General features: G+C 42.1%; 1 protein-coding gene across 7 annotated transcripts in view; it reads right to left on the reverse strand.

The window, feature by feature from the left end:
• The window catches only part of sntg1 (syntrophin, gamma 1), a 533,638-nt gene that overhangs the window by 143,742 nt on the left and 363,090 nt on the right, over positions 1–26,806 (reverse strand). For all 7 annotated transcript variants that reach the window (XM_055634100.1, XM_055634098.1, XM_055634093.1 and 4 more), the window contains one exon: positions 16,624–16,678. In XM_055634100.1, coding sequence (XP_055490075.1) covers positions 16,624–16,650 — 27 coding nt within the window. In that variant the 5' untranslated portion in view covers positions 16,651–16,678. The remainder of the gene's footprint in view (positions 1–16,623; positions 16,679–26,806) is intronic.

The raw sequence follows: 26,806 nt of genomic DNA on the forward strand, positions 1-26,806 counted from the left end.
AGTGTAGATAGTAATGAAGATTCTGAGTTAGTCCATCTACCACCTGTGCTGGATATGGAGTTAGTTGCTCCCCAGCCTTGAGCACTAGCATCGGTTTGGAGTACTAACGTAGGATTAGTAATAACAAAAGGACTATAACCGTGCCAAATATATTGAATCCACCACTGTAGCTCTGCTATTGCTTCAGGGGGTATAGTCATGATCCGATCATAATGACCTTTGTGCCATTTTAATGCTGTTATCTTTGCTCTTTGCAAATTTTGATAGTGCAAAGGTCCAAACTGGATAGCTGGAAATGCTGCTACCATTTTGCCAATTACTGCTGCCACTTGTCGAATAGTTGGCTTTTTCTTTATTTTTAATTTTTTACATGATTGTGTCAATGCAATCATTTTTTCCCTTGGCATGGTAATCGTCATTTGGACTGAGTTAATTGTGAACCCCAAATAGTCCATAATTGTGGATGGATTTAACTTGGATTTATCTGGATGTAAGACAAAGCCTAGAGTCTCTAGGAGCTGTTTTGTAGCTGATACTGCTGCTTCAGCCAATTCCATAGTTTTCCCAACTATGAGGATGTCGTCCAAATATGCCATGACTATATGTTTTTGTTTCCTTAACGTTGCCATGGCTGGCTTCAATATTTTTGTGAATAGTCTTGGAGCTGAAGTAAGCCCATTAGGCAGTGCTTTATACTGCCAAAGCTCCCCCATCCAGATAAATTTAAGATATCTGCTATAATCTTTATGTATCGGTACTAGATAGTAAGCATCTTTGAGATCGATGCTGGCCATATAGTATCCTTTGAAAATCAATTGTCTAGCAGTCGCAAATGTTTCCATTTTGAAATGTATATACTTAACAAATACATTCAAGGATGTCAAGTCAATGATGATGCGACATCCACCATCCTTTTTACATCTAGTAAATATGTTGGAAACAAATTCCAAGGGCTCATGAATAGTTTTTCCTATGACCCCTTTGTTTATAAGCCTCACCAGTTCAGCTTGTCCCTCCAGTTGTTGTTTGTTGGAGAGTACAAATGTCCTTTCAGGCATGTGTTGAACTGGTGGTATATTCGAAATAAACTCTATTTTATAACCTTGAATACTATTAAGTATATATTTATCATCTGTGATCCTCCCCCATGCTTCTTTAAATAAGTGTAACCTTCCCCCTGTTAGTAATTCACCCTTATTCACAATATGCGGGTAGGAACCAGATCCACCTACCTCCATGGTTATTGGCGGGGTTGAGGTTTTCTCTTTTTGGATGTTCTCTGTCGACGAGCTGGCGATGTTGGGGGGAGGCGCATTTTCCAGGGGGTCCGCTGCAGGCCCTGACCTAAAAAAGGTTTCTGGGGATAGTGCGGCCCCAAGCTTTGACCAGTCGCATATGGAGGATGCCGACTGGTGGATGCAGCGGTGTGCTGCCGCCTTGGTGTTATGAAGAGCTTCGGTATAGGTGCTGGCGGTGTTGCCCTCATGAGGCTAAAGGTTTTTGAAGCCTCCTCCATTTCTTTGAGTTGCTTATTTAAGTCTTTCCCAAAAAGAAATGAGTCGGTCTCTACAGTGGGAGCTTTGCACAATCCTGCAAATTTAGGATTCAGTGCCGGCCTAATGTTATCTCTCCTGAGATTGTTCAGCTCGTATTGCGTCGTGCACATGAGCGCCAAGACATCCTGTTGGTGAGCTGTCATTTCTGTGGTCTCGACTCCCCGTGCGTATGCTGTTATCGCCGCCGTCAGGAGGCGAAGTACGCGCTGGAGTTTGACCTCCTGAGTTCGAATAGGTCCACCCACGTTACCCCATATCTGAGGGTTGAGGCTCTTGACCTTCAGGGCCTCACAGTTATCCGGGGCGATGTGCTCGTCCAGCACTTGGGCGAGCACCTTCTCCTGCAGTGGCTTGTTGGAGAGATGATTTATACTTGCAGCCATTCTAGGCTGCAGTGGTGCTCCAACCCGTGGGGTAGCAACGAATCGGGTTACGACCCCTAGCAGCTCTTCCTGCACACCCTGCTCTTTCTCGGTACCTTCCGCCTGCCCCATATTCAGACCAGCCTGCTCCTGGTCACCGATGCTGACCTCCCAGTCCTGGTCCGAGGTTGCAAAGGGGGGTGCCGGACTCAGCACCATGGAGGGGGCGCCTGTCCTGTCTGACCGAGAGCGCTGCTGCTCCCGGTAAACCATCCCCTCCAACAGCTGCTTGATGCAGCTTAAGCGGCTGTCTCTCCCCCGCTTCGGGGTGGACACGTCCTCCTCCGACGAATCGGAATCGACCGGCCGGTTTGTCTTACGGGTGGCTTTCCCAGCCCGCCGTGTAGGCTCTGGCGTGACTGGGCCCGGCTCGGTCTGAGGAATTTCAAACCGCTGTTCCAGCGGTAGTGCCGCTGGCTGCTGCCCCGCTGGAATAGACTCCTCTGGCGGAGTTAAAGCTCGGGCAGCTCTAGTCGCGAGTTTCTTACGTTGGGACATGTTTTCCAAAACAAAACCAACTCCAACTCGCTCCGTTCCCAACGCACCCTTCACTTACCTGAAAGTGCGCTTTTAAAGTGCAGCTGGAGAGCCTGACTCCAGCTGCCGCCGCTGTTGCACTTGCTGGCGTAATGCCGCACCTGCGCCCTGAGCGGGCTTCTTCACGAAGTCACTCACGTGACTCCGAAGTAAAATTGAATTGAGGAAAACCACATAACTATTACTGAGACTTGCACTGTGCACTATCCCATTTATGAACACCGCCTCATCCCAGATGCCTGCCTAGGGAAAGCACTAATTATAATCTTATTGTCTACCAATAACCACTATGCTAGTTTATGGAAATATGCAAGATTTTCTCAACATTAATGTGGTGACATGGCAGATAATGAAATTAGGATCCACATTCACTTGTCGGGGCAGTGATAGTAATGCAAAGTCATAGCTAAGCACCCAGGGCAGTACTGAAGGAAGAGAATTGTAGATCCATAAAACCATGCAGCATAGAAATAGGACCTTTACCCACTAAGTCCACACTGACCATCAGACATTAATTTGTACTAATATCGCACTAATCTTATTTTATTCTTCCCACATTCCCATCAATGCAGCCCTCAATCCTGCCACTCTTTTCTCAGGGAACAATCTTCCGTGGCTAAATAATCCACCAGCCTGCACATTTTTGAGATGTGTGAGGAAACTAGAGCACCCTGATGACACATGGTCATAAGAGGAATGTATACACTCTATACAGACAGCGCTGGAGATCAGTCTTAAACCTGGATCACTGCAACTGTGAGACAACATCTCTGTTAGCTATCTCACTGTGCCATTCCAGTAGTACTTGAATACTTATGTTCACAAAACTATGAAGTAAATCAAAATCTGAAAATGGCAGAAAATTAAAAATAAGCCAAGGAAATTCTGAAGAATAAACAGAAAAAGTATAAAATAGAAAATGACAAAATAACAGATGTTGCTAAGACGAATTTTGAATTATTAAAATAATAATAAGGTGACATGGAATGAGTGAGCATGAAAGCTGAAGATGAGGCAATCTTGTTATGAAGAGTGAACAAGTAGAAGTGATGTTACATTTTTTTTGCCTAAAGGGGCTGTCCCACTATACAAGCCAATTCAAGAGTTTCCCCTGAATCGAACTCAGAGAATTATGTTAATAGACAGTCGTAGGTACTCGGGGCTCTCGTGGACATTTTTCAACATGTTGAAAAATCTTCACGAGTCTTCATGAGCTTACCGCGTTTCCAGAGCACCTGCCGTTAGCGCTAAGAGACGTCCCGAGCTCCTACGTACCCGCTACGTACATTCTACGTGCTTACCACGAGCTTGATTTTTTTTTAAACTCAGGAGAACTCTTGAATTAGCTCGTGCAGTGGGACAGGCCCTTTGGCATCGACAAATCGCCTGGAATAATTCTTGAGAATTTCAAGAGAAAAGGGAATGTTTCCGATAAACCGAAGATAATAAAAACAAAATTACTGATGTTTATACCTGAGGAATCTTGGCAAGAACCTCAAGGATATGGGCCAAACGTGAGCCTATGGGACAAGCTTAGTTGGTGCTTCTTGATTGGCATGGATCAGTTGGGATGAAGGGTCTGTGTCTGTGTTGTCTGATTCTATGATCCTAAACTTTAGGGGGTTGGTCAATCATTAAAAAAATTATCCCGTTGTTGTTGAACAAAAAAATAGAAGGGACGCCAGTGAGATGAATTTGGCAAGATGGTTCAGGTGGAGAAAAATGAATGGAATTAGTTGATATTGTGGTGTCAGCTGATACACAGACCACTTATGGTTGAAACCTCGTCAGTAGCTACTAAGGCTGGCACGTGACGTCATGGGCAAGGGGGAGTGTCCTGCTACATAAGCTTATCTCACCTTAAGATCTCCCCAGTCAACAGGTAGCTGAGCTCGAGACAACACCCTCGCTCAGCTACAGCAGCAATGACAATTATGTTACATGCAACATAATTTACATGTAAACTTACATGTAACAACTGAATAAAAACTACCGTTTGAACCTGCCTGACGTCTGGCCTTTTCCTGACCACGTTTGGTGCCGCTACATTGGTGACCCCGACTATCCAAATTGAAATTTGGATTTCTCCCGACGCACGCAGCCTCGGGAGACCTGATGTCTGCAGACAACTGCCCTGCCCTGCTCGACCTTCCCTGACCGCCGTCCACAGGGCCACCTTCCGGCCGGATGCCGTCACTGCAGCCTGACCACTGTCCACAGCGTCATCTTCTGGCCGGATGCCGTCTCTGCAGCCCGAACACCAGCAAAAGCGCCACATTCTGGTCGGAGGCTGTCATTGCAACCTCTAGTTTTCCAGCACAGGTTCCCATCCTGCACCATGGACACTGGACAATTTGAACTTACCTACCAATTTGCACGTGATTGCGCACTGTAGTTTGTTTTGTTTCTTTTCACTTTGTTTACACTGTATCACCACGCCAGGTTTAGCAATCAGTTTATTTATTTTTATTTTGTTTCTTCTTCTTTATTTGCAATGTTGCTGACGTCTCCCAGCCGTTTCTGGGGGCCGTATTTCTCAGGACGTGATCCCCTAGCTGGTCGAGGAGATGCGACTGTGTCTCTTCCATCCGGCGGCTTTTGCATCGGTCTCCTCACACCCCTCGGCATGTGGCCGGGATGGCCCACAGCTGGAGCGTCGATAGTGCCCGCGGGCCCCACTGTCCCGACCCACACCCGGGGTGTCCCCGAACCACATGCGGGAGCCACCCTCGACCATTCTATTCCTTCCTCCGGTTCTGGGGGGGGTCCTGTGGCATCAGCTGATAGACCACTTATGGTCGAACCCTCGTCTGTAGCTACGAAGGCTAGCACGTGACATCATGGGCTAGGGGGAGTGTCATGCTACATAAGCTTATCTCATCTTGAGATCTCCCCAGTCAACAAGTAGCTAAGCTTGAGACAACACCCTCGCTTAGCTACAGCAGCAATGACAATTATGTTAGTGGACCAAACTTACATGTTACACCTGAATAAAAACTACTGTTTGAACCTGCCTGGCATCTGACCTTTTCCTGACCATGTTTGGTGCCGCTACAGTTTCATATTGAGTTGAAACTTGGTTAATAATCATATTTCTGAGAATGGCAAACAGATTCTACAAACCGCGCAAGATTATGATTAAATGGTCTATGTAGCATCTTGCCCTAAAAACCCTTGCCTGAAAATGGAGTTGAGAATCAAAGAGTTGTACATCACAGAAATGAACCCTTGATCAACTCATCCATGCCGTTCATGATGAAGTTGTAGCATAAAAGACTTATCTGCAGGACCCAGGTGTGAATCCTCCCCAGTTTATGTCCTCCAGGAAAGGTCCAGAGACATGTTATAAGATGTCCACCATCATCATTGATCTCTGGGTTTAGCAATCAGTTTATTTATGTTGCACATAAGCCTGATCTTCCAGCCCGTACATCCTAGAGATAGATGATCTCCTGACCTCTCATGACACCAGTTCACACCTACAGCTCATTGACTGCGTTCTAATGAAGATGGTCTAAAAAATGATTTGGAGCTCCTAATACAGCGTGCCTATTAGAAACATAGAAACATAGGTGCAGGAGGAGGCCATTCGGTCCTTCGAGCCAGCACCGCCATTCATTGTGATCATGGCTGATCATCCCCCCGTGCCTGCCTTCTCCCCATATCCCTTGACTCCATTAGCCCCTAGAGCTCTTAAATCCATCCAGTGACTTGGCCTCCACTGCCCTCTGTGGCAGGGAATTCCATAAATTCACAACTCTCTGGGTGAAAACGTTTTTTCTCACCTCAGTCTTAAATGACCTCCCCTTTATTCTAAGACTGTGGCCCCTGGTTCTGGACTCGCCCAATATTGGGAACATTTTTCCTGCATCTAGCTTGTCCAATCCTTTTATAATTGTATATGTTTCTATAAGATCCCCCCATATTGGTGCATGTTGACAATTCACACCATATCACTGTGCCATGCTCTTTTATAAAAGCAGAGATCAGCTGCAGTCAGAGACAGATTTATGTGCAGAAGAGACAATAGTGCTTTTTTGAATTAAGTGTGGGGACTATTATCAGCATGGTCAGCCTAATCTCCCTACTACTATATTTCATCTTGTTTCCAGTACCAATTTACTAATCAGTGGTTAAAATATACATTGATTGGATTAATTATTAATAAACCCAAGCACAAAACAACAAAGTGGAGAGGAGTTACAAGAAAGGCACAACAATCTGCTCTTGAATGAGACTGAACTAAAGCATCACTGATCAACATTACTGTGCCAAAACAATGCTGCTGAGAAAGAGATTTAATTGTTCTGCCTCAAATATTTTTTTATATTCCAGTCTTGAGTTAATAATTAATAACTGTGTGAGTTATCTGGGGAGACTGATATTTTGCTTAACAAAGTTACTTGAACAAAAGTGTTCAAGACTTGCCAGTCTCACTGCTTATTTTGTTCTGTAAATAGACTGGAAATGCCAATCAATTTGCACTAGTCAGAAGAATCATTACTGAGAGTTAATCTTGGAGGTACATAAGGATAGCAAAGGAATGATAATAAAATATTGCTCCACAGTGCAATCTTGGGCAACATACCTTTGCCTTTGAATGTTTGTACTGAAGTTTAGCATGGCTATTGTTTACGCCTGACAGTAATTTTCACGAGATTGTTTAAGAACAGATTAACTCGATGAATATTTGTGAAAAAAGCACCATTTATACCAAAGTTAAAAAAGTGGTGGAAGTAGCAGCTGTTGAGAAAAAAGTTAACCTTAAAGATTGATGATTTTTATTAGAAATTGAAAAGTTAACCTGGTTTCTCCCTCTTTGGGTGCAGGTTGATCTGCTGTCCACTTTCAGCCTTTTTTGTTTTTATTTCAGATTTCAGCATTCAGTATGTTGGTTTTGTAGCATTAATTAATTTGTTTGTATGAAATTAAAACTAACAGTATAACGTTGTACTGTCTTGTTTGGATTTCTATTGTGGTTTAAAGCTTGGATCGCATTAACTGTGAACATTTTATACTGGATCAAGTGCAGACCTGTTGGGCTGCTCCCCAAACGCACCTGTTCCCTACCCATAGTCCTCCAACTCAAGCTGTTCCCGAACGTAAGATTCCAGCAATCCCCTTGTCTTCCTCAGAATTTATCTTAAAAAAAAATTCCAATTGCACTTGCCCTGCATGTTGCAATAGCAATTCACCCTCCCCCTGCTAGTCTATCCATTGTGACATCATCAGTTGAAGCTGTCATTGTGATGTCATCAGTTGAAGCTGGTCGGTTAGAAATTGAAGGTATTTTGATGTTTTTAAACTTTAATCAGTAATAAGTCGAGAAATAAAGCATAAAATGTTCAGTGAAAGTGGTCTCTGCCGGGGGGAAATTGTGAATCAGAATATGTAAAAATCTTGTGAAAGTTGGAATTTTTAAAGCTTTAATTGCGAATAACATGTCAAATATAGGATTAAATCCTCACTGAGGCTCAGTACTGCTAGCTGAGCCATTGTGACATCATCATTTGAACCTGGTGGTTTTAATTTCAAAGTCTTTTATTTTAATCGGTAATGAGAATGTCGAGAAATAAAGCATGAAATGTTCAGATAAGGTGATCCCAGCCTCGATGGGAAAAATGTCAATCGGAATATGTAAAAATGACATTGTTGCTGTGCATACACACACACATATACACACACAAATACACACTAACAAGATCAGAGTTTTAATGTATATGATGAATATATTTTGATATGCACTCTGTCAAACAAATAATAAATGTTTTTAAATGAATTTCTAAATATGACAACAACTAAATGTGCATTTAGTGGTACAAGCCTGATAAGGGAACAGTGCATTAACTATTTTTTATATAAACTTTAATATATATTTTAAATGGATATTTGTCATCAAGGTTATGTAATGCCTTGGCAATGAACAATATAATATTACATAGCATCAAACTTATGTTTTGTAATACAGCCTTCTCCTCTAATCTATTGCATATAAAAAATCGACCTAAAATGGATTTAGAACAGAAATAAGATATGAAACAAGTTGTCATGCACTGCACTTTTGTGTCAATTGTGGTATTATCTGTTGATCCTCCATTTATCTTTTTCTGGCTCAACAAACCACCTTTACAAAATAATCTATTTATTCGCAAGCAATTCGATGTTTGTAAGCAATTCAAAGTTTGTTTCTCAATCTGGTGCAAAATGTTCTAAATAATAATAACATTAGAAGGTCTTAAATAAAGACAGAATGTATGATTAAAAAATGGGGACTGAATCAGTAAAATAAACAAAATTACACCCACTCCCAAGCCCTCCCCATCTTGTAATGTTAGCTTTGAAAAAAAAATCTTATTTTTAATACATAAAACACAGATTACTTTCCATTCAATGTAACTGAGACCTTCTTTCTGATAGGTATTATGGTACAATGACTTTTTTCTTAGAAGCACAGACAAAAAAATCAAATCAACTTTAAGGTGCCCAAAACAAATGTTCTGTCTATTAAGATCAAGATGCCTCGTCCAAGCTAGACTCATTTGCTCCTGCTTACCCTATTGGATACATGGATACATGGATACTTTCCTATCCATGTACCTGTCCAAGTGTTGTTAAAATGTTGTAATATCTGCCCTAATTACCTCCTCTGGCAGCTTATAGTTTAGTTTAGTTTAGAGATACAGCATGAAAACAGGCCATTGAGTACATGCTGCCCATTGATCACCCGTTCACATTAGTCCTATGTGTCCAGTTATTTATCCAGTATAATGTGGATAAATGTGAGGTTATCCATTTTGGTGGCAAAAACAGGAAAGCAGACTATTATCTAAATGGTGGCTGACTAGGAAAAGGGGAGATGCAGCGAGACCTGGGTGTCATGGTACACCAGTCATTGAAAGTAGGCATGCAGGCGCAGCAGGCAGTGAAGAAAGTGAATGGTATGTTAGCTTTCATAGCAAAAGGATTTGAGTATAGGAGCAGGGAGGTTCTACTGCAGTTGTACAGGGTCTTGGTGAGATAACACCTGGAGTATTGCGTACAGTTTTGGTCTCCAAATCTGAGGAAGGACATTATTGCCATAGAGGGAGTGCAGAGAAGGTTCACCAGACTGATTCCTGGGATGTCAGGACTGTCTTATGAAGAAAGACTGGATAGACTTGGTTTATACTCTCTAGAATTTAGGAGATTGAGAGGGGATCTTATAGAAACTTACAAAATTCTTAAGGGGTTGGACAGGCTAGATGTAGGAAGATTGCTCCCGATGTTGGGGAAGTCCAGGACAAGGGGTCACAGCTTAAGGATAAGGGGGAAATCGTTTAAAACCGAGATGAGAAGAACTTTTTTCACACAGAGAGTGGTGAATCTCTGGAACTCTCTGCCGCAGAGGGTAGTCGAGGCCAGTTCATTGGCTATATTTAAGAGGGAGTTAGATGTGGCCCTTGTGGCTAAGGGGATCAGAGCCTATGGAGAGAAGGCAGGTATGGGATACTGAGTTGGATGATCAGCCATGATCATATTGAATGGCGGTGCAGGCTCGAAGGGCCGAATGGCCTACTCCTGCACCTAATTTCTATGTTTCTATGTCCTACATTGTCCCACTTTCTCATCCACTCCCAACACACTAGGGACAAATTTACAAAGGCCAATTAACCTACAAACCCACATGTCTTTGGGATGTGCGAGGAATCCAGAGCACCCAGAGGAAACCCACGCGGTCACAGGGAGAAGGTACAAGGCACCCGAGGTCGAGGTCAAGATAAAACCTAAGTCTCTGGTGCTGTTCCATATACCCACAAACTTCTGAATGAAAATTTCTGGGTTTGTATTAAATCTTTCCCCCCTCACCTTTAACAAATGTCCTCTGGTTCTTGATTACCCTGCGTGAGACTCTGTGCATTCACCATATCTAGTTTCCTCATGATTTTATACACCATTGTAAGATCAACCCTCAGCCTCCTATACTACATGGAATAAAGCCTTAGCCTGTCCAAACTCTCCCTATAGCTCAGGCCCTCGGGTACTGGCAGCATCCTCATAAATCTTCTCTGCACTCTTTCCAGCTTAACAAAATCCATCCTATAGCTATTTTCAATCAAATAAATCTTATAAATACAATATGGTTATGGAACTATGTTTGTTTAAAGAGCACTGTATAACTATTGAACAAGTTGCCTGTTTTTGAAATTAGGACTGTTATCTGGTTATCATTTATTTCATCTCCATTGGGATTTGAATGCCACAGAGTGAGAGACGCTGGTTTATAACCCCTCCTGAGTTCAAGTCCAACAGACACTGAATACTATGTTTCTTTTCCTACTGGTTATATTGGATTCCAAGTTAAATTATGGTGGGGTGCCTTATAATAGGTGCTAATGAGGAAGAGACCACATTGTGGAATTCTTTGCCACAGAAGGCTATGGAGGCCAAGTCAGTGGATATTTTTAAGGCAGAGATAGATTCTAGATTAGTACAGATGTCAGAGGTTATGGGGAGAAGGCATGAGAATGGGGTTAGGAGGGAGACATAGATCGGGCATGATTGAATGGTGGAGTACACTTGATGGGCCGAATGGCCTCATTCTACTATTCCTCATGAAATATGATCATTGACCACAGTCTAAATTTACACCAATTGGTAACCATTCAATTTACCAAGTAGAATGAAGATCCCTTTGTCAGGCTAACTGACCTATAATTCCCTGTTTTCTCTCTCCCACTTTTTAAGAAAGGCGGGAGAGAGAAAACAAGGAATTACAGACCAGTTAGCCTGACATTGGTGGTAGGGAATATGCTGGAGACAATTGTAAAAGATGAGATAGCCGAACATTTGGATAGCAGTAACAGGATCGGTCCGACTCAGCATGGATTTACGATGGGCAAATCATGCTTGACTAATCTTCTGGAATTTTTTGAACATGTAACTAGGAAAATGGACAAGGGAGAGCCAGTGGATGTAGTGTACCTGGACTTTCAGAAAGCATTTGATAAGGTCCCACATAGGAGATTAGTGAGCACAATTAGGGCACATGGTATTGGGGGTAGAGTGCTGACATGGATAGAGAAGTGGTTGGCAGACAGGAAACAAAGAGTAGGGATTAACGGGTCCCTTTCAGAATGGCAGGCAGTGACAGGTACCGCAAGGCTTGGTGCTGGGACCGCAGCTGTTTACAATTTACATTAATGATTTGGATGAAGGGAATTGAAGTAATATTAGCAAATTTGCACAAGACACAAAGCTGGGTGGCAGTGTGAACTGTGAGGAGGATGCTATGAGAATGCAGGGTGACTTGGACAGGTTGGGGGAGTGGGCAGATGCATGGCCGATGAAGTTTAATGCGGATAAATGTGAGGTTATCCACTTTGGTAGCAAAAACAGGAAGGCAGATTACTATCTAAATGGCATAACGTTGGGAAAAGGGGAAGTACAACAGGATCTGGGGGTCCTTGTACATCAGTCTATGAAAGTAGGCATGCAGATACAGCAGGCAGTGAAGAAAATGAATGGCATGTTGGCCTTTATAACAAGAGAAATCAAATATAGGAGCAAAGACGTCCTTCTGCAGTTGTACAGAGCCCTAGTGTGACCACACCTAGAGTATTGTGTACAGTTTTGGTCCCCTAATTTGAGGAAGGACATTCTTGCTATTGAGGGAGTGCAGCGTAGGTTTACATGGTTAATTCCTGGGATGGCAGGACTGTCATACGCTGAGAGAATGGAGCAGCTGGGCTTGTACACGCTGGAGTTTAGAAGGATGAGAGGGCATCTCATTGAAACATATAAGATTGTGAAGGGTTTGAACATGGTAGAGGCAGGAAACGTGTTCCCGATGTTGGGGGAGCCCAGAACCAGGGGCCACAGTTTAAGAATAAGGAGTAAGCCATTTAGATCGGAGACAAGGAAACACTTTTTCACACAGAGAGTGGTGAGTCTGTGGAATTCTCTGCCTCAGAGGGCGGTGGAGGCGGGTTCTCTGGATGCTTTCAAGAGAGAGGTAGATAGGGCTCTTAAAAATAGCGGAGTCAGGGGATGTGGGGAGAAGGCAGGAACGGGGTACTGATTGGGGATGATCTGCCATGGTCACATTGAATGATGATGCTGGCCCAAAGGGCCGAATGGCCTACTCCTGCACCTATTGTCTATTGTCAGTAGGACACCCTTGAATTAAAGGAAAATGCCTTCCACGACTGGGGCAGATTTTAAGAGTCTTTATTTGGTACTTAACTGTTCTATATGGCATGAGCAGTGCTTGATGCAGACTCCTACTGGGGTTTGAAAAGCTCTATTTCTGACTGGCATTTTGCAAGTGCGTATATCTAAAAACTATCTACTACCCTCAGCACAAAAAACTGATCAACTGGGACAATAAAACCCCTTTGGATCATTGAAGTGGTGCTTCAGTCACTTAACCAGTAGAGTGGCAATTAAAGTATTTATTCAGGTCTGGAAAAGAAGAAGCTGCAGTAAATTAAACAGAAAAATTAACCTATATCACAGTGACTAAAATTTTGCCCTATTTCAAAGCATTATTTTTTTCTTACTTGCAATTATATGAAATGTAATTTTAATTTGTATAATGGATCACTTAAATATTTAAACCAGAACTGAAATGCAATGTCTAATTAATCTGTTACATTTACGTGTGGCATATATTTCAGTAAATTGTGCTTAATTGTAGTTTACATCCAGCAGATGCACCCAACGTGACCTTGAACTAGGAGGCCAATCTTATAAATGTACCCTATGACTAAATTAACCACCTGATTGTTTTTGTCTTTCCCCGTATTTCTAGTCATTCAGTTCAATATCCAGACTGCGCATTGTAAAGGAGAATTACATTTTCAGATAAGCACAATGCTTTTAAATAGATCTATTTAAAATCACTGTTTAAATCAGTGCTACTTAGTTATTTGCTGATAAACAGAGTACAGTAAATTTCTTAAATTCCATTTTTTTTGGTGTAGGGTGGGGTTTGAATGTGTAGCAGTCAAACTATTGGCAACACATAACTATTTAATGCAACAATTGCATATAAAACATTTATATGGATCTGCAAAAAAAGTTCAATTTTTGAATTAGTGCAACTTCAATGAAGGAGAAGATTGCTTTCTGATAATTAAAACCACACAACTTTGCCACAAAAGCTTCCATATAATTTATAAACAAGCAACATACTGCTTTATAAAAACAATTTCACTGCCTTCTTGGTGTTTTAAAGCAGGATAAAGCAGAGTAAGGGAAAAGAACCAAATACATTTCCTGTTTTCCTGATCAATTGAAATTACTACCGTCAAAATATATTGGAATACATGTCAGATGCATATGTATACTGATATAAGATGCAGAAATAAGATAATGATATGAAATGTAATTCTTTGAATAAAATTAAGAGACATGGGCAAAGATAATGTTCTTGACAGGGTGCATTAAAGAGCCTTGCCTAGGAAAATGGGACAAAATGCAATTTTCCAGCCACAGTAATAACTGAGACAAACCGCAGGCAATTTGTGTAACATAATCAATTCTGCAGTAAATATTTCTAATTTTCATATGATTCTTTTGTATAAATCTAATAACATTTTGTACCATGGACATATTAGATGTATCACATTATAAGCTTTTTTATTTCAATTTGGCTTTCTGCCAGATTAAGATCAGGCTGGTGAGGAATTCATATTTTTAAGAACTTCAGCAGTTGTGATACATTCTGTCTGGGTTTCTTGAGAGATTATGTATTCTCTATCATTTTCAATAGATTTGGTGTCACTGTCAACCTCGGTGACCTCTGGTTGATGTGAGACTAATTATGAAAGATGTTTTGTTGTAAACGTAATCATTTTCTGCAGGGAAATGTCAGCAAAACTGAAAATGTTACAATTGATGACCATCTCTGATTTCAAGATTTAGTCTAGTTTAATTTAGAGATACAGCATGAAAACAGGCCCTTCGGCCCACCGAGACCATGCCGACCATTGATCATCCATTCACACTAGCTTTATGATATCCCACTTTTTCAATCACTCTGCACACTTTACAAATTAGCAATCTACAGAAACTAATTAGCTTACAATCCTGCACGAATTTGGGATGTGGGAGGAAACCGGAGGACCCGGAGGAAGACCGCGTTGTCACTGGAAGAATGTGCAAACTCGACACAGACAGGGCCCGAGGTCAGGATCGAACTGAGGTCTCTGGCGCTGTGAGGCAGCGGCTCTACCAGCTATGTCACTGTGCCTCACTTGCAATGGATCCATGATAATGGAACACACAAGGCATGGGTAGTCCACAGTGCTCCACCAGTAGTCCTCAATAAGTTCAGCAAAGAAAAGGCAATTGGACCAATGTGACTTGCACTCACAGTCCAGATTCACAAGAGAATGATGTGCTAGTTAAGAGAAGGCACAACTGATCATGTGAAAAAGAATGGCTGTGAGAGTCAGTTATGAGTGCTTTTCGTTTTAAATGTACAAAAATTCAAATATTTACAGTTGATTAAAAGTGCTCAAAATAATTTTAACTTTTGAGTTATTTCAGTGTTTTAACTTAATCTTTAACCATTTTAACTTCATCTTTATTTGTTTAGGAGTTTAAAAAAATAGTTTTGAATGTTTCACATTGTCTCAGAAGCAGTCATTCTCTGAAATATTCCTGAATTTGGTAAGATTAAGTCAAAATTAATCATTCATTTTGCAAGCCACTCTTGTTTCCCACCACCAATGTATAGTGTCACTTGGTGAAAAGGCAATCTTTAGACTTTAGATTGTGCTCACTGAGTCCGCACTGACCAGCAATCACACGTACATTAGCACTATCCTACACATTAGGAACAATTTATAATTTTTAGCGAAGGCAATTAACCTACAAGCCTGCATGACTTTGGAGTATTGAGGAAACCAGAGCCCCAGAGAAAACCCGCGCAGTCACATAGAGAACATACAAACTCCGTACAGACAGCACCAGTAGTCAGGATTGAACCTAGGACTCAGGTGTTAAAAGGCAGCAACTCTACCGCTATGCCACCCTATTCCTATCCAAGATTCTCCAGCAGTTTCCAGAAGATAGAACATAGCACAGGAGCAAGCTCCTCAGCCCTTAAGGTCCATGCTGAACATGACGCTAAGTTAGTCTAATCTCTTCTACCTGCACATGATCCACATCCCTGCATTGAGATAATCCTCCCATTAAGAAGGTTTCTTCAAGTTATTTTTGGAATATGGGCACCTGCTATACTTTGGAAACTCAGATACTGTTTACAAATTCAGGGACAGTGGATTTCATGATCTGCATATCAATATAGAGACATCTTATTTTTACCACAAATATTCATTGTTCGGTATGTAATATTAATGGCAGATCCAAATAAGACGCTTTAAATGATTAAAGGATTTGATCACGAGGGTAAATGGAGAATGTCTAGCAGTTCTTTCCACAAAATATAATGGAAATCTGGAACAATATACTATTACACTTTTGTTTTATTTCACTTATCCTATAGTCTTCTGAGTACATTAATATTTCAGGAAAAAAAAATATCAGAGTAGACAAATGTGGTGAATAAAACTATCTGATTGAAAGTTGAGGCTGGGACTATCCCAACATTTAAGAAACAGTTAGACGTACATGGATAGGACAGGTTTGGAGAGATATGGACCAATGCAGGCAGGTAAGACTAGTGTAGCTGGGACATATTGGCCAGTGTGGGCAAGTTGGGCCGAAGGGCCTCTTTCCACACAGTATCACTCTATGATTCTAAGATGTTTAGAAAGATAGTTGTAAATTGTGCTTTTTATTTCCAAACTTGTTACCTGAGAGATTGTTCAAAGAATTTGGCCGTTCACCCAATTTGATGGTTTCATTTTTGGCTGAATACCAGATGCCTCTTCAAACTACAACTGCAATTGCCATCACTGGGAAGATGAGGTCATGGCTCAGATGTTGCATGCTACATCTTTGTGGGTGGTATTTGCTAAAGTTCAGTGATGAGGGCTCTCACTTTACTCAACTCCCAAGAAAACAAGTCTGTGCATAATCACCAGTAGCAACGCTCAGAATAAATTGCGAAATGCATTACAATGATAAATTGCTCCACTGAAAGCTGGAAGTGAACTCACCTCCTCAGCCGCAATCCTGAAATCCATGTGCTGCAGCACAGAGAGCAATGCCGGCCTGCAAAATGGGAAAAACATCAGCCTAATCAGTGCACACTTAATTAAGCTATCACAAACAACAGGGCATGCATAATTAATAAATATTGCAGTTTATGTAAGATTGTTTGCATATTTTATCCCTCAATGCATAGACATTCTGCTGTATTAAATAAAAATAAATATTGAAATTAATTTCCAGTTTAATAAAAGAAGAGCTGAATATAAATGAGAAGATACTTTGATATGATGGAGCACAGAGCAAGATGGAGCACAGCCAACATCTGCCATATAGCCTCATACACTAGACTATGTGGAAAACAATAGACATAATAGTATCTTATGTTGTTAAAGTTAACCAGGATGTATTTAAATCCATGCATCTTTGAAACCACGAATTGAACATGTAACATGGACTGTGTATGAGGAACTGCAGATGTTGGTTTCAACCGAAGATAGACACAAAAAGCTAGAGTAACTCAATGGGACAGGCAGCATCTCTGGAGAGAAGGAATGGGTGATGTTTTGGGTCGAGACCCTTCTTTAGAACAGGGACTGAGGGTAGTGCGATGATAAAGCACGTCTTGTGAGAACAAGCAAATGTTTAGGTAAAATGTATCTGTGTCTGAATATATTTAATATCAAAAAGAATGTGCATCGCAAAGGAATTGTAAACCTACAGAATGCAACAAAAACAATGTCTCATTCACATTCCTGTGGCATGTCGTGAAGTTCAATTAATTAATTTAGCATTCTGGGCAAAAGCATCTCCTAATCCATAAAACACAATTAAAAAAAATTCTGGATGGTCTATCCGACCAACTTGACAACTCCATCCTGGCTTATTGCCTTCTACAGATGGCATTCCACTATTCCCTGTATATGGTGCGCCATCGTTTTTCATGAATTATTTAATATTTGCTTTTGATATTGCTATAACCTCCAGTTTGATTAGTGGAGATATTAATGTGTGTAGGACGTAGTGGAAGTGACTAATTGTCAAAGTGTGGATGGCCTTTGGTAATAATTCTTTGAGGACATGCAGAACATTTGATTGAAATGCTATCTCAGCTGACACCATGGACCATAGAGACACATATTACAAAATAATTCTGGGAAGATAGTATAATTCATCATTAATTATCATTGCTATTAATTGTAATTCACGACAGCACTCTTCCTTTCATTTGGCCCATTCTTCATTCTTAACTTTCAGCAACGTAACCAAGAATGCTCTGAAACTGGGTTTGAAGTACACAGTCATAATTTGATGAGTGTATCCCCTCACTGGTGCTGCCCAGGACCTGCTATGAATCTAACACGGGACGATGTTATCTTTTCCAAGACCTATGCTTTGCATAAAGTACATTCATTGTAAACCCATTGGTTTCAATAATGAGATTCTATGCCGGTGGCAATGCTGAGGATCAGTCGGCTGAAGTAAATAGATTTGCGCAGAGCAAATGTTCTCAGTCCTGTCAGTGCCTAATTATTGCAGAGATTTTTATCTGGTCTGCAGCTGCTTCTCGCTAATGTTTAGCTTGTTAGGAAATGCCTTCTTTTGACTTTGAAGCATTCAGTGTTGTGAAACGCAGCAGCAACTTTGCCATTAATGTTTGGTTGCATCTGCTCTGAGGGGATATGTTTATAATCGGTTCTAATTGTCATAGCACATTCTTGGAAGCAAGCCTCTCATTCCGATTTTTGGAACAGACGGCAACATTAACAGTTCAATGAAGCGCAGCAGTGACACACAATCAAGTCAATAGATTGGAATTTAGTTCAAGGTAAATTAACATCTAGTGGCATATGCTGGCTATCAATATTTGCAATATCAACAAGTCACTGAAGCAGAAAAGACACAGTATAATATACCAATGATTTTATACAGTAAATGACTCCCTGTAATGTTTCCTAAGGCCTACCTTGGTTACTATTGGAGATATTGTGATTTCCACTTAAAGTCATTGCAAGAGATGGTAGCTGCAAACAAGGGTATTTATTCTTACAGCAATAAAATGTTATACCGTTGAGTTTAGTTTAGTTTTGAGATACATCGTGGAACAGACCCTTCGGTCCACCAAATCAGCTCCGACCAGCTATCACCCATAAGCTAGTTCAACCCTACACGCTAGGGACAATTTACAGAAGCCAATTAACCTACAAACCTGCACGTCTTTGGAATGTGAGAGGAAAATTGAGCATCCGGAGAAAACCCACGCGATCACAGGATCGAACCTGGGTCTCTGCCGCTGTAAGGTAACAACTCTACTGCTGCGCCGCTGTGCCACTGGTTTGCACAATACACACTATACATAATTGAGCTGAACAAATGACTTATTTAGACAAAATACACAAGACTATCTTTGAGGAAACATATGGAAACACTTCTCGTGGTTATACACAGTCTTACCACAATCAGACCATCTGTCGACTGGCTTTCCAAGTCAAATTGATCTTCTCATCTATTTCAGAAGGAACTGCAGATGCTGGAAAATTGAAGGTAAACAAAAATGCTGGAGAAACTCAGCGGGTGAGGCAGCATCTATGGAGCGAAGGAAATAGGCAATGTTTCGGTTCTGAGGAAGGGTTTCGACCCGAAACATTGCCTATTTCCTTCGCTCCATAGATGCTGCCTCACCCGCTGAGTTTCTCCAGCATTTTTGTCTACCTTTGATCTCCTCATCTCTGCATTTGCCTCTGACATTGTAATGAGTTGCTTGAAACGAACAATTTACAAGCTCGCAACTTGATTCATGACTACTTGTGTAATACTTGACTCTGTATTCACATCATGAATCGATTCATCAAATTAGGCTCAACATTTGCTGTGATCATCAAATCTAATTAAAGTATCTTCATACTTCTGCAGAACCATTAAGTTTGAGTATATGTTACCTCCCTCACATTCAATACTTGCACATATTCAACCGAGGTTACCATAGACCGCAACAAAAAAATATCGGTCATAAGGAACATCATCATCCATACAAATGGAATGTGGATAAACGACACACCTTGTTATGTACCTCCAAACTGCCCATGAATCCTGCATATGTGCAACCATTTTCATTCATTATCTGCTGAGACAATGTCATACTACTCAGGTTTCCAGTGCATTTGTATTGTTCCTCTCAATGTCCCCACTAAATGCAGACCCCCGTAAGCTTTCTTGCTGTGATTTGGTTTTGGGTATCTGTTGGTACAGCTGTAAGAACATTTGCTGCCCCCTTACACTTACTTTCCCCTGTCCCCTTATTGCCTTTATCAATATAATTGTGGTATTTACAGATATTTTATAGACAACAGACAATAGGTGTTGGAGTAGGCCATTCAGCCCTTCGAGCCAGCACCGCCATTCACTGTAATCATGGCTGATCATCCACATTCAGTTCCCCATTCCTGTTTTCTCTCAATTTTCACCCAGAGAGTTGTGAATCTGTGGAATTATCTCCCTCAAACATGTTCTTGGGGCCAGAGTTTAAGAATAAGGGGTAAGCCATTTAGAACGGAGATGAGGTAACACTTTTTCCACATAGAGAGTCGTGAGTCTGTGGAATTCTCTGCCTCAGAGGGCGGTGGAGACCGGTTCTTGGGATATTTTCAAGAGAGAGCTAAATACGTCTCTTATAAAGATAGCGGAGTCAGTAGATATGGGGAGAAGGCAGGAATGGGGTACTGATTGTGGATGATCAGCCATGATCACACTGAATGGCGGTGCTGGCTCGAAGGGCCAAATGGCAACTCCTGCACCTATTGTCTATTGTCTATTGAGACAAGCTTCAGGTTATGTTTTCAGCCATTTACTTGCCAATTTTTCCTACTGTCATAGACTTCTAACAGATTCAGAGTAATCCATCATTCATGAGTCATTTCATAAGGGATAGTAGAAGAATTAGGCCATACAACCCATCAAGTCTACTCCGCCATTCAATCATGGCTGATCCATCTCTCTCTCCGAACCCCATTCTCCTACCTTCTCCCCAGAGTCTGAATGATAGTGGTGAATCTTTGGAACAGTCTAATTAATCCCTACTGTTGTGGCGTCGGCTATTGTGTTCATGCGGATGGTTTCATATGGGTTTATGATTGGGACGTGTACGAAATACATAGAACATAGAACAGTACTGTGCAGGAACAGGCGCTTTCTCGCACAATGTCTGTCGAACTTGAAGCCAAGGCCAACCCTTATCAGCCCATACATAATCCATATATTTCTATTCCCTGCATATCCACATGCCCATCCGAAAGTCTATTAAATGCCACTATCATATCTGCCTCTACACCACCCCTGACAGTGCATTCCAGGTACTCGCTACATTCTCTGTAAAAAACCTGAAGAGCCTGCCCCATTGTGGCGACCTTATTTGCGAGTTTAGGAGAGTTTGTGCTCGCCACAAGCTCGCAGCATGGTCGACACATGGTCGTAGGTGGTCACTGGTAAGTCTCCTTCATCGTCGAGAGGAGTTCCCGCATAGTGGTTACTACTCGCAGCCTCAGTTTGGTTGCGGAAAATATTTCTGCGAGCAAAAATTTGGACGGCATGGAGAAAATCGATACTTTTGAACTCATAGCAGTGATAGTGGGGTCGCCATGTCATTGTTAGTAGTCGAGGTAGCCGTAGCTGGCCAGGCATTTTCATTTGCTCATTGGGGAAAACAAAACGTAAGCACGAGTTTTCAGAACCAAGGAAAACCGACCGATAATATTAAATGCCCGCTAAACTTCACAACTGTGTATCTCTGGCCTATTAAAAGTCTTGCTTCTTAAAAGTATCTTCAGTCCTTCTTCCACCTTTCTCTTCCCTTGTCCCCCCTTCTCCCCTTTTCTACCCCCTTCTCCCTTCTCCCCCCCCCCACCCGTTTAAAGGACTGACTGTGCACTGTGCCGGCTGTCTTTAACCTTCCTGTTCATCGCGGGTATCACCTTGGCTTTGCACTGTGTGAATTTCAGACAGCGCTCCCCCGCTTTCCCTGGCCCCCGCCTTTGCGATGTGTGTGTGTGTGTTTTTGTGTGTGTGTGTGTGTGTGTGTGTGGGTGTGTGTGTGTGTGTGTGTGTGTGTGTGTGTGTGTGTGTGTGTGTGTGTGTGTGTTCAGCGCTGTCAGACGATCCAGCTCGCGGTTTTTCAGGCGAGTGCCCCCGAGCTGGTAAACCTCCTGTGCAACCTCTCCAAAGCCGCTACATAGTTCCTATAACAGGGCGATTAGAACTGCACGCAATACTGCAAAGGCGACTTAACCCAAGTCCGATAAATTTGCATCATTACACTGTAAAACTTTGTCTTGCATGCTATCCCGGTAAAGCATCAAAGCTGGTTTAAAAGTGTGGATAATGCAGGAATATGGCATTGAGGTGAAAGATCATCTATGATTTTGATGAGTCATGGATAAGACACATTGGGCCAAATGATATGTATTTGCTTCTTTGCCTCTATTTTTACTGTACTGATGGAGATGAAGTTACTGACCTTCAGATTTCATGTGGCAAGAATTCTTACAATGTCAATGCTGGACATATTTTATATGCTCCTTTAATTCCATGGATATGCACCATGATTTTTTTCAGTGCATATCCATCAGCGTTCGATGGCCATTGAGCTCCCCATGTAATCCTTTGCAGTAATAATTCTGCTTTGCAGCATGACCTCTATCTCTGGTGAGCTGGCACCCAAGCTACTCTTTCTCTCAGTCCCGCCGTGGGGCCCATGCCCAATGACTCATCGTCTTATCGACTCTACCCTTAACAAAATGTCATTACCTCAGTCAACCCTCACAATTCTGTGAATCAATGGACTCTCAGGAGTTAAATCACCATTCCCCCAACTCCAAGTGTGATACTTAATGATTTTAAACAGGTTTGCCATGGATACAGTCAGTAAAAAGGTAATCCAGACACCAGAATACCCCCGAAGCGAAACCTGATAGAGGTCATGTTTCAGTGATTTTACATGTGCAGTGACCACACTTTGCATCATCAGGATTGCCCTCCAGAAAACTTTATTTCCACTTTATAAGAGACTCATCTGCACTCCTGGGCAGGTTAGAATTCAAGTGGATACGGAAAGCTGAATAAGCTTTATACAACTGAAACGGCAGGGGAAATAAACAAAAACACATTTAAAAAAGCTAAGAAAATTACAGTTAAAGAAAATAACGGAAACGTGCAGAAAATTAATTTTCTGCACAAGCTTGGAAATTGCCTGAAACTCAATTTTTAATGATTAGTTCAGTTCAGTTGAGTTTATTGTCATGTGTACCGAGGTAGAGTGAAAAGCTTTTGTTGCGTGCTAACCCGTCAGCAGAACAACAATACATGATTACAATCGATCCATTTACAATAGATAAGGGAATAATGTTTAGTGCAAGGTAAAGCCAATAGAGTCCAATCAAGAATAGTCCGAAGGCCTCCAAAGAGGTAGATAGTAGTTCAGCACTGCTCTCTGGTTGTGGTCGGATAATCCAGTTGCCTGATAACAGCTGGGAAGACACTGTCCCTGAATCTGGTGGCGTGCATTTGCACACTCAGGCATTAGAAACATAAGCCTGAGTCTTTTAGCAAAGAATAATCAGTTGGAAAATCATCATGCCTTGAGAAAGAAAGCAAGGATAGAAACCTTATCAAGAATTAAAGCAATAATCGTGTCAAAATGTATAGATGAAGTTCACAACAAACCCGAGGCCTCTCCCAAGGAAGTAATAAACTCTTAATGGGAATTTGAAAAATGATAACTTTTATTCATGTTGTTCACCTCACAAACATGAAGAATGTTCCATTACATAATATATGCTGCAAAATGACCTACAGTAGACACTTGTATAAACCATTATTAAAATGCTGGAATATCAACTGCAGCATCAGGTGATCAAAAATGATTCTAATACAATACCAATTATATTAAATCATAATTTAGTATAACATCAGTTGGACACATTATAGTCTGATATAATCTAATAATGTAAAATAGGTATTGGCAATAACTCATACGGAAATAGATGTTCTAACCGGTACTGACGTTTGAACAATATTGGCAATATTTTAAAATTAAAGACATAAAAGTTAACTGTTGGCCTTCAACATGATTAACCTCAGTTAAATAACTTCAGTATCACAAAGATCCAAGTTGATCCTGGCAACAGTGATCATGGGAATACAACTTGTATTTATCGAGGATTTCAAATATGATAGTTCCAAGGTACATCAGAGTAATGTCATCAAAGTCTGATGCAGGGTCAGATAAAGGGACCCTTCTTCAACCTCAATATACAAACCTGCCACTTACATACTGTTTTATTTCATATTATGTGCTGCCTAAAAATACAAGGTGTGCAGAATGAAACACTAGTGAGTGGTACAGCAATGCATTAACATCATGGATCACAATTCTCGCAATAATATTAAACCTCTGTTATTTAAAAAAAAGGCTGTTTTGTTTCAGAAAAAAATGTTCACATCAGTAGACACAAAATGCTGGAGTAACTCAACGGGTCAACGAGCATCTCTGGAGAAAAAGGATGGGTAACGTTTCTGGTCGGGATCCTTCTTCAGAATTACAGAATTTTAAAAATTACAATTTACTCCTCATTTGTCACTCTTCTTAAAGCATGATTCACCACTTTGCTTGGGTGAGATGGTGCAATTTGTGTTGTTGAGTATTCTCTCCCTCTCATCCCTCCTGCAGTGTGCTGTGGTTATACTGTGCTTGTTACAGTTGCCCCTTGTTGCCAAAGTTACACTCAATAGTTTTGCTGTTGCTTCTGACATACTCTACCTCATCACTTCCAATGTAAGTTAGAGATGGAATCAGTACTGTTTCATCCACTGGCCCATCTTGTCATTAGTGATGGTCAACTTTGGGATATCAACTTTATGAATAACTTCAAGGTTTCAAGGTCAAAGTTTCAAGGTCAGTTTATGGTCAAGAGTCAAGAGTCAAGAGTCAATTTAATTGTCATTTGGACCCCTGGAGGTCCAAACGAAATGCCGTTTCTGCAGCCATACATTACACACAAATAGACCCCAGACACAACATAATTACATTTAACATAAACATCCATCACATAACTGTGATGGAAGGCCAAAAAAACTTATCTCTCCACTGCACTCTCCCCCCCCGATGTCAGAGTCAAAGTCAAAGCCCCCGGCTGGCGATGGCGATTGTCCCGCGGCCATTGAAGCCACACCGGGTGGTGCGAGGTCGCACACCGGGTCTTGGTGTTGGAGCCCCCGGTGTGTGCTCGCAAAGTCCCGCGGCCGTTCCAGCCGCGCGGGGCAATGGTGTTAGGCCCCGCTGCAGGAGCTCTTCGACCCCGCACCTCGGGCGGGAGAATTCGCCGTTGCAGGAGCCCCGAAAAGCAGTCTCCCTCCAGGGAGCCGCGCGGGGTCGTCCGAGCCGTCCACAGACCCGCAGTAGCAGCCTCCGACTCAGCAGCAGCAGCAGCATCGGCAGCAGCAGCAGCAGCAGCAGCAGCGGCAGCGGCAGCGCTCCTCCACCGCTCCACCCGCTCCGGTCTCGGCCAGCTCCGCGACGGCAACGGTGAGTCGGCACCAGAGTCCCCGGCTTCTTCCCGTTGGAGGCCGCTCCTCGTTGCGGCCTCAACGACACCTGAGACCCGACGAGAAAAGGTCGGGTCTCCAGTGCAGGGAGAGATTCAAAAGTCCCCCTCCCACCCCACCCCCATCCCCCCACACACACACCCCAACATAAAATAACAAAAACTACACAAAAACACAGACAAAAAATAACAAAAACGCGGACAGGCTGCAGAGGCCGCTGCTGGCCAGAGCCGCGCCGCCTACCGGATCATATTCCAATTAAGGTACAGTGAAACTTTAAATGGATTCCAGATTTTCATTTAGAGATACAGCGTGGAAAAAGGCACTTCGGCACACCAGGTCAGCACCGGCCAGTAATGCCTGGATTTACCAAGCCAATTAACCTACAAACCTGTACATCCCTGGAGTGTGGGAGGAAACTGAAGATCTCGGAGAAAACCCACGAGGTCAAGGGGAGAACGTACAAACTCCGTACAGACAGCACCCGCAGACGGGATTGAACCCAGGTCTCAGCTGCTGCATTCGCTGTAAGGCACCAAATCTATTGCTGAGCCGCCGTGTGAACCTATACCTAAGTTTAGATCCAATAATGATGTAGAACCAGCAATGATGAAGACCCTAGTTGAGGATACTGCAGATAGCAAGAAGCAGAAAAGATAGATTTATAAACAAATTATCAAATGACACATAGTGATCTACCATAGCATTATATTGATAAATATAGGAGGTAACATTTTAAGATAGAAACATGGAAACATAGAAATTAGGTGCAGGAGTAGGCCATTCGGCCCTTCGAGCCTGCACCGCCATTCAATATGATCATGGCTGATCATCCAACTCAGTATCCCGTATCTGCCTTCTCTCCTTACCCTCTGATCCCCTTAGCCACAAGGGCCACATCTAACTCCATCTTAAATATAGCCAATGAACTGGCCTCGACTACCCTCTGCGGCAGAGAGTTCCAGAGACTCACCACTCTCTGTGTGAAAAAAGTTCTTCTCATCTCGGTTTTAAAGGATTTCCCCCTTATCCTTAAGCTGTGACCCCTTGTCCTGGACTTCCCCAACATCGGGAGCAATCTTCCTGCATCTAGCCTGTCCAACCCCTTAAGAATTTTGTAAGTTTCTATAAGATCCCCTCTCAATCTCCTAAATTCTAGAGAGTATAAACCAAGTCTATCCAGTCTTTCTTCATAAGACAGTCCTGACATCCCAGGAATCAGTCTGGTGAACCTTCTCTGCACTCCCTCTATGGCAATAATGTCCTTCCTCAGATTTGGAGACCAAAACTGTACGCAATACTCCAGGTGTGGTCACATATACCATAATAGATAATCTTGATTTTTCATAACGTGGTACAGTGGTAGATTTGCTGCCTCACCACACTAGAGCCCCGGGTTCTATCTTGAATACTTGTGCTGGCTGTATGGAGTTTTTTTATGTTCTTCCTGTAACCGTGTGGGTTTTCTCCGGGTGCTCTGGTTTCCCCCCACATCCCAAATATGTGCAGGTTTGTAGGTTAATTGGCATCTGTAAAATTGACCATTGTGTGCAGGATACGAATGTGCGAAAATGTAGAACTAATGTTAATCAGTGA

Source organism: Leucoraja erinacea, chromosome 4, assembly GCF_028641065.1.
Source record: "Leucoraja erinacea ecotype New England chromosome 4, Leri_hhj_1, whole genome shotgun sequence".
Taxonomy (NCBI): domain Eukaryota; kingdom Metazoa; phylum Chordata; class Chondrichthyes; order Rajiformes; family Rajidae; genus Leucoraja; species Leucoraja erinaceus.